Raw genomic sequence first — 13954 nt, forward strand, 5'->3', positions numbered from 1 at the left:
TGGCCACTAAGCAGTACACACATGTGACAGATCTGAGTAACACTAAAAGGTTTTGAAAATGGAACTGATATTGAAACTACAATCCACAGAAGGCTAGCCAGAACTTGCAACCTGAACCCAACCAGGTTGATTCCATAAGATTGTCAAAAATGTCAACATTTTCTATAAGATTTAAATAAGACACAGATCTCTTAACATACAATATATTCAAATTGCCTCAGATACAATCCAAAGTTACTCAGCATAAGAAGAACAAGGGCAAATCTCAATTCCTGTGGGAAAGACAATCGACAGACACCAACACTACGACAGAGAATTATCTGACAAGATTTTAGAACAGCTATTATAGGAATGCTCCAAGAAGAGCAAAATTTCCTGAAATGACTGGAAAGATAGAAAGTTTCAGCAAAGAAAGAGACTATATAGGCCGGGCGCGGTGGCTCACGCCTGTAATCCTAGCTCTCTGGGAGGCCGAGGCAGGCGGATTGCTCGAGGTCAGGAGTTCGAAACCAGCCTGAGCAAGAGCGAGACCCCGTCTCTACTATAAATAGAAAGAAATTAATTGGCCAACTAATATATATATACAAAAATTAGCCGGGCATGGTGGCGAATGCCTGTAGTCCCAGCTACTTGGGAGGCTGAGGCAGGAGGATTGCTTGAGCCAGGAGTTTGAGGTTGCTGTGAGCTAGACTGACGCCACGGCACTCACTCTAGCCTGGGCAATAAAGTGAGACTCTGTCTCAAAAAAAAAAAAAAAAAGAAAGAGACTATATAAAGAACTAGATAGAAATTTTACAACTAAAAATATACAAAAAAAACCCCAAAATTAAAAAAAATTCATTGAATGGGATCATTAGAATAGTAAACTTAAAGATAAAGCAATAGAAATAATACAATCTGAAAAAAAAGGTGGAAACTGCCAGGCATTGTGGGGCACACACCTGAAATCCCAGCTACTTGGGAGGCTAAGACAAGAGCTTGCTTGAGCCCAAGAGTTTGAGACCAGCCTGGGCAAGAAATAAGACTTCATCTCAAAACAAAACAAAAACAGAAACAAATGAATAGAGACTTGGAGACCTGTGAAATAATACTCAATGGTCTAATATTTATGTCATTGGAGTCCCTGCAGGAAAGGAGAAAGAATATGTGCAGAAAACTATTAGGGAAAATAATGGCTAAAAAACAAGAATTCTTGAAAACAATCAGAGAGAAACAAGGCATTATTTATAGGTGAATAATGAAAGATTCAATGGATGGTGGATTTCTCACCAGAAAGTAAGAAACCAGAGAAAACTAGAATGAGATTTTTAAAGTGCTGAGAGAAAAGAACTGTCAACCCAGAATTCTATATCCTTCAAAAATATCCTTCAGAAATGAAGTTGAAATAAAGACATTGACAGATGAAGGAAAACAAAAGAATTTGTTGTCAGTAAACCTGCTCTAAAAGAATTGCAAAAGGACATTTTTTAAACAGAAAGGAAATGATACCAGAAGGAAACTTGGCATATCAGGAATGAAGAACAGAATGATAAATGTCTGCATTAAATACTCTTCTTAACTTGAGTTCTTTAAAGTATATTTGATGGTTGAAAGCACAAATGTTATCATTGTCTTCTAGTGTTTTCAATGTATATTTCAACAGGTACAATATATGAGACATCTACACCATAAAGACAGAAGGATAATGTAATGTGGTAAGATTTCTACATTCTACTGGAAGTGGTAAAAAGTAGATTCTATATAGATTGTGAAAAGTTAAATATGTATTAGCATAATCCCTAGAGAAACTTCTAAAAATATTACAAAACATATAGTCAAAAATATAATAGATGTACTAAAATGAAATACTAAGAAATGTTTAAATAACCTAAGAAAGCAGGAAAGAGGAAACAATGAAACAAAAACAGAACAAATAGAGTACAAATAATAAAATAGTAGACCTAAGTCCAAACATAACAATAATTACATTATGTGTAAATGATCTAAATATCCCCATTAAAAAAGAGATTGTCAGATGGTATTAAAAATACCATAACCCAATTATATGCTATCTACAAGAAATTCATTTCAAATATAATTATATAGGTACATTAAAAATAAAAAGATGAAAATATATATACCAGGTAAACCCTAATCAAAAGAAAGCTGGATGGCTACATTAACATCAGGCAAAACAGACTTCAGAGCAAAGATAATTACTAGGGATAAAGAGGAACACTGTATAATGATAAAAGGGTTAATTCACCAAGAACACATAAATCCTAAGTGTATGTGCATCTAACAGCAGAGCTTCAAAATACATGAAGCAAAAACTAACAAAGGTGAAAGAATAAATAAGTAAACTCATAATTACAGTTGGCAACTTCAACACACCTCTCTCAGTAATTGATAGAACTAGTAGACAGAAAAACAGCAGGGATATAGAAAAATTAAACAATGCACCAAGCAACTGAATCAAAAGAAATTCCTATCAGTAGGGGAATGGCTGAATAAGTTATAATAAATAGCATGCACAACCAGGGAGGGCTGCAACATACAACTCCAGAGATCCTTACACATAAACTTTGAGTTGTGTGGTACATAACCTGCTTAAGTGTATTTAATGGTTCTGCCCACATTATAGACTGTTATGCATTCCTTAGAAAGAATGAATAGTTCACTCAGAGTGGTTTCACTATTTTTGAAGGAGAAAAGCAATATGCAGAAAAACATACATAATGTGATCTCATTTTTCTAAGATAAACAGAAACAGATGCATGTATATGCATGTGTGTGTGTGTGTTGGCATATGAATATTTGAAAATGTTGGTTAAGTGAAAGGATACATACTTAGTTGGCAAGGAGGTGGGAGAAGTAAATAATGTGAGTGGAGGAGGGAAGAACAGTGGGATAGGGACTCAAGCAAAAAAGGTAAAGAAAAATAAAACCTGCACTTAAAAACATGGTCACATTTATGCACTTATACAAAATAATGAGTAATAAAATGAATTTTAAGAAAATGAAAAAGAAAACGAGTAACTGTAAAAAGTTTTTAAAGTAATCTCAAATATAAAAAAGGAAAAATATTATTTTTTCAGTAGCTTAAAACCTTTCAATGATTTCCTACTGCATTATAAATAAAATCTAAACTCTTTACTATGACCCACATTGTCTGGTCCTGATGTACCTCTCCAGCCTTATATGCTACTACATTCCCCTATAGTCCAAAAAGAGCCAGGCAAGTCTCTTTTTGGACTGAAGACCTATGCAATCAAAGTTTCCTCTTGAATACTTTTATCAGAGGTCTTTGCATTATGGGGCTTCCTTTCACCTGTGGTAGACTATGAGTTGCCCACCCAACAGTCACCTTCCTCTTCTTCCTCACCAACAGAATGCTGATTTTAGTTGGGGGAGCAATATATCCATGTAAAACACTTGATCACCCAGCCTCCCTTGTAGCCATAGGAGTGATACAGTTCTGGCCAGTGGGATATAAGTAGACGAAACTGGGAATGGTCTCCTGGGAAGCATTTTTAAAACAGCAAAACCAGCTGGCATACTCTACCATCCCACTCCTTTTCTGTATTTTCTGGGCATAAAATGCTTGTGAAACTACAGCCAAGTTTCTCAAAGATCGGCAGTCTCAACATCACCTGGAAATTTGTAAGTGCAAATTATCAGGGCCCACCCTAGACCCACAGAATCAGAAACTCTAGGGGTGGGGCGAGCATCTGTTTCAACAAGCCCTTCAGGTGATTCTTATACTTGTTGAAATCGAAAGCCACTGAAGTAGAAGATGGAAGCCACCTCAGATATGGCCAAGAAATTGGATGAAGCTAATATACCTACAACATCATGGAGCCACTACACCAGACTTGGAATGCCTCCTCTGAACCTACAGTGATGTAAAAAAGTAATCCCTATTTGGTTATGCTACTGTGGTTAGGTCTCTACTACATGCAACTGAATGCATTTCTAATTGATAAATCATTACATCTCAGCTTAAATGTTATCTCCTTAGAGAAGCCTTCCCTGACTACTCTGCTTACAACCTTCATCCCCACCAAATATCTTCTTTACCATCCCATCCTATTTGTTTCCTTTATAGTTGTTTCAAGACTCAAAACACGTCTTGAAATTTTCCCACTTAAGAGAAAATTACTGTTTATATGCTATGGTTTCTTTGCCCTGTTAAGAATGTAAGCTTCACACCTGTAGGTAGGGTCTTTGTCTTTTCGCTGCTGTACCCCAGAACATACTCAAGTGTCTGGCACATAATGGATGCTCCCTAATTATTTGTGGAATGACTTAAAAAACTTTAAAATTATGCATTCCATTTAAAATAATGTATTTTTAATGTTTAAATTAAAAATGATTCATTACATATAATTTCACAATTTTCAGGGAAAAACAATGCATACAATATGGAAAGGTCCTCTGTGCTTGCCTGTGAACACTTGCTACCTTACTGTTAAGTGGCCTATCAATTCTAAAACCACAAACAACTAATAAAATAGCTATATAAACATCCAAAGCTCCACAGAAGTGAACTACATGAATTCAGTATTTCTTTGGAAACTTCATCTTTCCATCAGCATTATTTTGACTTGTTTAATAACAAAATTTCATGTAACATTTAAACACAAATATTCAAATAAAAATTCGTATTAGTTTTCTAGTGCATGCAAGACATGCACAATTAGGTTTTAACCTGGGAGGAAAAATCATTCCTTCACTCACTTTGCTTTCTCTAGTAATCTCAAGCTTGGTCTAAACATCACTGCAAGTAAATGAGGTCTTCTCTGGCACAGGCACATTTGGGTAAGGGATGCAGATTGGGGGTTCCCTGGATATGAATTTGGAGGTCTCTTGTCTCTGCTTGTGAGTGTGAACCAAGGAACCCTAATGCTTCTGTCATGGGAGAGATGAATTATCTTTCTCTTATCTTTACGTCATATAAAACTGCTCTGGTCAACCTTTGGAAATCTGTATCCCTTGATTATTTCTTTTAAATAATAAGTTATGTCACATTTAAGTAAATTGTATAAATATTTTTCTCAGTAAAGACAAAATAATCAACGAGAAGAAAGTATAGTGCTTCCTAATTAGATCCTTGTCCACTTTTTCTTAAGGAGCTCCTAGGATCTAGCTGAACCACCACTAAGAAAAAAAAAAGCAAAAAGTGCCAGGGGCAGAGGGAGAGGCTGTTCGCTAAGGAAAAAAGGAGTCCTGAGATTTGTCAAGACCATTTCCTCCCTCACAGAATTGGGAGAGATTAGATAAGATTAGAGCTCCCTGGGAGTCCCTTCCAAATACTTGGAGGTATAAAGATTTCACATCAGTAGCAAACTTTCATCAGGTGTAAACTTTTGAGAGCCTCCAGAAGCTGATGTATCAGCCCAACATGGTAGATTTTCCTTTTTTTCTTTCTCAATGAAATAACCTTTTATATATGAGAGGCAATGACCTTAGGTTTCCATTTGAGTAACATCTACCTGAAATTATATCAGAGCCAGCATCAAATGTACCAGCCTTACTTTTGTAATGACAACATTTCACAAGTCTAGGTTCTTCCTGTTAAAAGTGCATCAGAATTATCTGGGGGTGCTTGTTGAAAATAATGCAGGTTCTGGAGCTCTGCTCCCAGAGGTTCTGGTTTAATAGGTCTTGGGTAGGATATGGGAATCTACATTTTCAACAAGGCTCTCCAGATGATTCTGATGGAGGTGGTATGAGGCCCACAATTTGAGAAACATTGGCCTTAGGGGGAAAGGCAAGAATTGCTTCTTTCCCAGAATAAGCTTCACTGTAGACAGTGACCCAAGACAGCCAGACTTCCCAAAGGGTCCTCCTTGAAGAGGTTTCTGGTGAGGAGGTCATCTAGACTCATCCTCAAAGACTCAGGGGATTAAATTTCCATACTGCCCAACTTGATAAATGAATCAAAAATTGGGTTCAACACTTGGCTAGGATTTAGAATAAGCAGCAAAATCCCAAGGTACCAGAAAGTTTGGTTTGCTCCTGGTCTAGGGATTTATAGAACAATCTTTTCCTTTTTAAAACATTTTTATTATTTTTTCTTTTTATTTCTTTTTTAATATTTTTTTCCTTCTTATTTCCCTTTCTTCCAGACCCCACAAGGACACCAAAATCTTTTCCTTCTCTCTTCTTCCTTTTCATTTATATCGGGCTAAGGAAGCCAAATAAACCCACACAGACAATATGTTACTTGGGTATGAGTGAATGTACACAGCTAATGCAAATTCTGTCTGGGGAAATTCAGAAGAGTGAATTCCAGTTTGATACACGGCATCAATAACTGACTGTAGATCAGTGTATGGCATCTGGATGGGAAATCCTACAACCTGGATCAAAGACAGAACAACACATAAACCCACATTACAATCAGGTAATCAGGAATTGTTGTACATAAAAAGATCACAGATGCCTCAAAGAAATGATAGTCATAATATAATAATAGTTTTCTGTAGGTGCTGATTATGTTCTAGGTATAACTAAATGTTTCACATATATATTTAATCCTCAAACAACCCTATGAGGTAGGTACTATTTATAATCCCCACTTTACAGGTAGAGAGGAACACAAGCAGGTCTGTCTGATGCAAGAGCTTAGCCTGCACATTTCACATTCCACATACTTGCACCCTTTCTAGACAGCAAACTGCCAACAAGGAAATCAGTTGGTCCTACATTTAAGAGATTTAAGTGAGAATTTTTGAAGACTTTATTCAACATTGATTCAGTTTATATTTACTAAATGACTACTTATGTAACAAGAGTAACAGATCATGAAACATGGTCCTTTGCAAAATTATCTATTTAATAATACACAGAGACAATCATAGCCTCTTTCAACCTTATACAGGAGTATTTTCCTAATCCTAACGTCTGTTCACGTGTTCTCCCCATGTGGTTGTGCAGTGCACTGTACTTCCTTGAGCTTACTTAACAAAATATATTGCAATTATCTGTTTCCTAGTCTAAGTATGTCTGTCATCTCTGTGGATGCACAAGATCATATCTGCCTTGTTTACTGCCATAACTTCAGTGCCTAGCACAATGCCTGACACATAGAATAAAAACAAATAAATAGCATCTACTAAGCATTTACTAGGTGTTGGGTGCTACAGTAAGTAGTAACTGACACAATCCTCAACAAAATGACAAAACAGATAACTATTTTTATCCCTGTTATCCAATGGAATAGAAAGTGTAGACAGGTTAGGTAACTTACTCTAAATCAAAACTAGTGAGTGGTTAAGTCAGGATTTGAACACAGGCTGCAGGGTTCAGTCTAGGTTTATTATTGTTGACTGTATTATTAAATAGTCAGATAATTTTATACCAGAACACCAGGTTTTAAACTTTGGCTTATATTTAACTATGCCTTGCTTATCTGCTTGCCCCCTAATTCTATTGAAAATAAAGCAAAACAAAAACAACTCCCTCCCTACTCATGAATGGATAATGCTGGCAGATCCCTTCCTGGCGGCCTAGGTACTCAACTCCAAACAGATTCCTTACTTCCTCCTCTCAGAGACTTCCCCTAGAAGACATCTTCCAGTGTATTATTGATGATAAGGGGAATGAGGAGTCTTACCCTCGGGAGGTTGGGGTTTTCAAAAACCCACTGGACCAGTTCATAGCGGAGGGGAGGGGAAACGATACTCAGAGCTGAGGGTAGGGTAGGAAAAGGAAAGGAGAATCCTAACAATATATCAGATGCCCACCATATTTGCTTATGGACTTGTTTAGTTCGAGATGCCTTTCTGCCATCCAAGAAGATGTCAATGGGCAGGTGAATAAATAAGAGAGGAGGTCAGGAGAGAGGTCCAGGCTTAATGTATACATTTGGGAGTATAGCTAGCCCTCAATATTGGAACATTCTACATCCCATCTACTGATTCAACCAACCAAGGATCAAAAATATTTGAAAAAATAAAAAATAACAATATGACAATAAAAAATATCATGAATAAAAACAGTATAACAATTATTTACATAGCATTTACATTGTATTAGGTATTATAAGTAATCAAGAGATGATTTAAAGTATACAGAAGGATATACATAGGTTATATGCAAATACTATGCCATTTTATTAATGTATGAATGACTTGAGTATCCATAAATTTTGGTATCCATGGAGGTCCAGCAACCACTGGTCCAGGGTGACTGTAATTTGTGTATAGAAGATACTGAAGCTTGTCTGTGGTCCTCTTGCCCAGAACCAATGACAAGGAATCCAATCTATTACTAGAGATCATCTTTTACCTTCTTAGTTACAGGGTGGTTTCCTTCTGGGCATCTCTTTCCAAGGTCTATAGCTCATACATCATAAAACATGTGACTGATTTCAAGAAAATGCCATACAATGTGGTCCTGGTAATAACTGTTCACTACATTTGAACAATTATTCTTGATCTATAAATAAATGCATTTTAATGCCATAGCATTGATCTTCCAGGATCAAGACAAAAGGCATTTCAGAGATATTTAAGATTGCTATTATTTAGCAATTAACATGGATAAAACAATGCCATTAATGCATTAAATTATATACAAACCCAATAAAGTTGTAGTAGTCTTTCAAATTCACTCTCTTTTTCATATGAAGCAAAGCTTCCTATGCCAACTTCTAGTTTAGGAAGGATTTGTCGCAGAATAGAAGAACATTGTCGATTCCAACGTGTTGGGTGTTGAGGTCGCCATTCCATCATTTTACACTTTAGAGTCCTTTCAATCCTAAGATAAGATTGCAAAGATAATTTTATGACAAATTAAAACTCATCTAGTAAATATGATAATAGTTTTGTCACTTTATTCAGGTATGAGAATAATACTTTTTGGTCTTAGGAGGAAACCAGACCCTACAGCTAGGGGTTATCTAGGGTTATTTAGCTAGGGGTTATCTATTTATTAATCAATTTGGAGAGAAGCAGGCTCTTGCTCAGCTTGGGAAGGCAAGAAACTTCCTGGAGTAGCCAGAAATTAGCTCTCCAAGTCACCTCTCTTTTCCAGTTACCTGTGTATAGGAAGCTGCCTACTGGGTGTGATTTGACGACACCTACCATCTGATTACTGGGCTGATATTCCTACTCCAAGACCCTCCTTTGACACAGGACATAGTATTTCTAAGAAACCACCTTTATGAAAATTCATATATCTGGTCTGGGATGATGTTAGCAGAGATGGGATTGTTTGATCAGTTAATTTAGCAAGCAGAGTTAGGAGGAATTGAGGCATTAGACTGAGAAGTATGAAAGGTATGGCCATCAGTTTCCCCCACTCGAATGTAAGCTCCATAAGGGCAGGGATTTTTACCTGTATACTTAGCCCCTAGAATAGTGCCTGGTGATGAATGTGCTAGGGAGGAGAGAGTATGGGGACAAAGTGTGGGTTGATTGATGAGGTCTTCCTGAAAAGCCTCTCTGTGCATGATGATTGTGTGCAATTGATTCTCTAACTGCAGTGTGTGTTACAGAAGAAACTGATGGGAATTTCTTCTTGGTTGGCTTTATAGTGCAACTAAGCAGTTGGAGCTTGCAGAAGGTCCCAACAGTGGCCATGCATCAGAATCCCCTGTAGGGCTTTATCAAAATGCTTAACCTCCAGATATTGATTCAACAGGCCTTGTCTCTGGTCTGGGATCCTGGCACTTGTATTTTTAAATAGTTCTAGAAGTGATTCTAATGAAAACCAGACGTTGAGAACCATTTACATGCTGCATTTCTTTCTTTTTTGCTAAGAACTTGGATATAAGGAATGGGAATAACAGGGTGTGGGGGAGGGGGTTATGTACTAGTGAGAAATGAAAGTGGCAAAACTATTTTTGTTATGGTCTGTTCTGATTGGTTGGTGGTGACTTACATGCCAGCCTGCTGTGTGAGTGTGAGTCACTGTAGGCAGTTAGATCTAAAGCCTCTGACATATCTGGAGTAGGAGTGAGACCTGCTCCCAAGTCTGTGACCCTTTGGGCTTGACTGACCAACTCCTTAAGGCATTCATGTGTATGTGTTTGGGGAAGTGGGGAGTGCTCACTGAGTGGGCAGGAGTGGCAGCACTATTGTTTCTGCCATCCAACAGAGATGCATTTACCACCCCCAAGTCATGGGCCATTAACCTTCATGTCCTTTCAAAAGTGTTAGCTAGGCTGGGCATGGTGGCTCACACCTGTAATCCTAGCACTTTGGGAGACCAAGGTGGGAGGATCGCTTGAGGTCAGGAGTTCGAGACCAGCCTGAGCAAGAGCGAGACCCCATCTCTACTAAAAATAGAAAAAATTAGCCTGCCGTGGTGTCACATGTCTGTAGTCCCACCTACTTGGGAGGCTGAGGCAGGAGGATTGCTCGAGCCCAGGAGCTCAAGTTTGAGCTAGGCTCAAACTGTGAGCTAGGCTGATGCCACGGCACTCTAGCCAAAGCAACAGAGTGCCTCAAAAAATAAAATAAAATAATAAAATAAAATAAAAGTGTTAGCTATTGCATTATTATTACTACAGGCTCAACAGACATCTGTGTTGAGAACTTTCCAACAGTGATCCACAGTGTTTCCCAGAGTTAACTTAGACTGTCCTTTCGAGGAAAGCCCTGGATGGCTGAGGGGTCACTTTTCAATGTATGTACCAAGAGACAGGCGGTTCCATGGAACTGTTACAATCTCCCTTTCATTTTGTGTTGCTGAATGTAGCAGGTATTTTGAAAGGCTGGATCAGGGGACCAGAAGGTGACTGAACAAGAGATTAGAGAGAAAACACAGTACCTGTTCTTTAGATCTTCTACCATGCTTTTATTAGTATCGGTATAAGTTATTTCTTCAGGCTAAAATATAGATAACCAAATGTTAGGAAAGAGGCTATAGGGACCATTTTTACATCATAGTCACCCTGGAGTGCTAGCTAAAATGAGGAGGAACCCAAACCAGGCTATCATGGTAGAAACACTTCATCCCATGGGTAAAGTGTAGACCCCAGGATTTCCTTAGACACATGCAAACACAAAGAACTGGATCCTGGCAGCTGGAAGAAACAAATAGCCAAAGAAGGAAGAAGACGAACTGTGTTAGAAGAGTAATAATGATGTCCGATGTTTATTGAGCATTGCATATGTGCCAAGATTTACATGCATTACTTTATTTTAAAAGCTTTAAAGACCCTAGAGCAGTAAGCATACTGTTGTCCATATTTTAAAGATGAGGTAACTGAGACTCAGAACAGAGAGGTTAAGTAACTTTGCCAAGGTTAGAGTGGAAAAGACCAGTATAGCTGCCAAAGATTATTTGTAGAATCAATGAGCATGTCAAATGCTTCTTTGAATAAATGAATGGGGACAGCAAGTCTGTCTTACCCATGAAAGACATCTTCTTTTGTAAATCCATACTCCTTCCCATGCACTGGGGAAGCCTCTAAGGGTCTTCCTGCTTGCTGCCACTCTCTGCAAGGGACTATTCTATTTCCTGGCTTCCATCTAGGCCAGCTTCTGCTCTCCCTTCCTCACTCAGCTTGTCATCACTTTTCCCCAGGAAGCCCCTACGATTTCTCCTCCTTCAGGTCGTCTGGTGGCCATGCTCCCAAAGTACATTCATTTCTTTTGTAACAGCATTTATCACTCTGTACTGCACTTATTTGTTTCCTTTGTTTCCTCCTCCAGAACCCAAGTTCCAAGAACACCAAGACATGTCTTTTTCTTTGTAGTATATACACCTAACATAGCACTGGCTCACAGATGAAATCAATAAACATCACTTGAATGAATAAGAGAATGATCAATATTAAATAAATGAAACCCTCATTTCCAAATAGGTCTTTAACCCCCTAGGAGGAAGCAATGCTTCGGTCACAGCTTTAGGATGGGAAAGCAAGGCATGAGTTATAGAGGCTGTAGATGTCTGTTTAAGAGAGATAAGCACATTTCCTCTTCTTTAAAATACCTTTTCAAATGGGAAATATCAAAATACATATATATGCTTGCATCTGCATGGAGACTGTTAGAAGGACGCCCCAAAAACACTGACAGTAATTATTTCTTCCAGTGTGGGAAAACAATGTTGAAGGGAAAATGCTTCACATTACACACTTGGGTATTCTTTGGTTTCTTCTCTCACAGCCACTATGCATTCTTTTTGATGGCATGAATTGCCTTGAATATACAGACAAGCACAGAGAATAATATAGAGATCCACCCAACATACTACTCTAAAAACTACTGATATGTAGGTACCACTCTCAGAGATTCTGATACAATGCATGTACAGTCAAATTGAGAACTATTATAAATTGGTTCAGTTGGTTCATATTTTACTGCCATAAGGAAGATTTCATTTTATGAGTACTTCACAACTCATGTACCAATTTTCCAGCTGATGAATTGTTTCAAATTTTCACTATTTCAAGCAATTCTATAATGAATATTTTGTACTTGTCTCCCTGTGAATGTTCTTCTAGGGTAGGGTATATACTTAGAAGTTTGAAGTTGTGGATCAAAGGCTGAGCATCTTCACCTTTACCGGATATCATTGTATTGCTTTTCCAAGTGTTTATAGCAATTTATGCCCCCACCATTTCTCTGCCTCTTTGCCAATACTTGGCAAATGTATGATCACACATTTTTTTGCCAGTTTTATGCATGTGAATTAGTTTGATTTCACATTAAACTATTAACTTCATAAAACCAATAGTTTATTAACAAACTATTAGTAGTTTAAATTGCATTTCTCTGATTATGAGTGCAGTTGAACATTTGAGTTTATGCTTCTGTGATGTCTTTTGCCCATTTTTCTATTTTTTCTCTCTATTTTTCTCATCCTTTCTCTCTCTCTCTCTCCCCCTCTGGGCTCACAGCTCCTAGTTTGTAGACTTTGCAATTGCCTGCACCCTCCCATTCCATGGCCTCTATTCAGAAACTGCTGCTGATATGGTATTTCGAGTGCCTTCCCAAAGCGATACTGAGTACATTGCAGGTCCACTGGCCAAGCCATCTAGTGACTGAGTTAGTACTGTCTCCTGCCTTCTGCACTCCAAGCAGTGAGTCTATAGGTTTTCTTCCCAAATTCTTTCAAAAGTAGAAGTGGAGGGGGGGCTCCATCATAGTCCTGACTTCAAAAAGTGATGCTTTCTCTGGTTCCTTGTCTTTCATGAAGCATTTTCAGACCTTGCTGCTATCCCTGCTTCAGCCCCACTCACTGCCAATGTTTCTCTCCTGTTTCCATTCCATGAGATAATTATCATGGTTTGGAACCCAGATAAGCCTGTTGTTTGTCAATTTTCATACCTGATCATCACCATAGATGTGGAGCAGGAGGGCTAGGTCAAAGTAATAACTTACTAAACATCTTGAACATTATAGGCTATGTTTTATGATTAAAAATGTTTAAATTCTATTTTAACATCAAAATTCACATTTGAGATGGCACTTTCTTCTCAATTTCTTTTTCCTTCAGGTAGAGTAAAGGGGCCAAAGTAGCCCAAACATAGGCTGGATGGCAGAGAAAACTAGTTTTTGATTAACATCACCAAATAATTCAATAAGCCATGGCAAGAGCTGTCATAACTAGTAAAGATCAGAAGCAATGGTAACTCTCATACAGACACATCTGGAAAAATATGATTTACCTGTATGCTTTGTGCTTTTGTCTCTTGAAAATTATTTGGAAGTAACTGTTTCCAGAAACTTTCCTTTGAATAGTCAAAGTGTACAGCCATTGGTATATTATTCTGTTGAATATTAAACCAGACCTATTAAACATTAACATAGAATCATTGTAGGTCCATGGAACAAAAGGCCCATAGTTGGTAAGGATGAAGCAAAAATTTACAGTCTTATTGCCCAGTGAAGTGGCAGAAGCCAAGGGAGGTTCTGAGGCAGGAGACAGAGATTCCAGGGTTTTCTGATCACTAGATTACCTCATTGGTTCTCAACCTTGGAGGCACTACAGACTCACCTGGGGGAGCTTTAGG

General features: G+C 37.9%; 1 protein-coding gene across 1 annotated transcript in view; it reads right to left on the reverse strand.

Moving 5' to 3' along the window:
• Nucleotides 1-3707: 3707 nt before the first annotated feature.
• Nucleotides 3708-13954, reverse strand: part of CC2D2B (coiled-coil and C2 domain containing 2B) — a 122875-nt gene continuing 112628 nt past the window's right edge. The window contains exons 33-36 of the mRNA XM_076009907.1: nt 13610-13732; nt 10762-10820; nt 8568-8745; nt 3708-6344 (exon numbers count right to left, since the gene is read on the reverse strand). Of these exons, the coding sequence (XP_075866022.1) occupies nt 6156-6344; nt 8568-8745; nt 10762-10820; nt 13610-13732 (549 nt within the window). The 3' untranslated portion in view covers nt 3708-6155. The remainder of the gene's footprint in view (nt 6345-8567; nt 8746-10761; nt 10821-13609; nt 13733-13954) is intronic.

The sequence above is a fragment of the Microcebus murinus genome, chromosome 14, assembly GCF_040939455.1.
Source record: "Microcebus murinus isolate Inina chromosome 14, M.murinus_Inina_mat1.0, whole genome shotgun sequence".
Lineage (NCBI taxonomy): Eukaryota > Metazoa > Chordata > Mammalia > Primates > Cheirogaleidae > Microcebus > Microcebus murinus.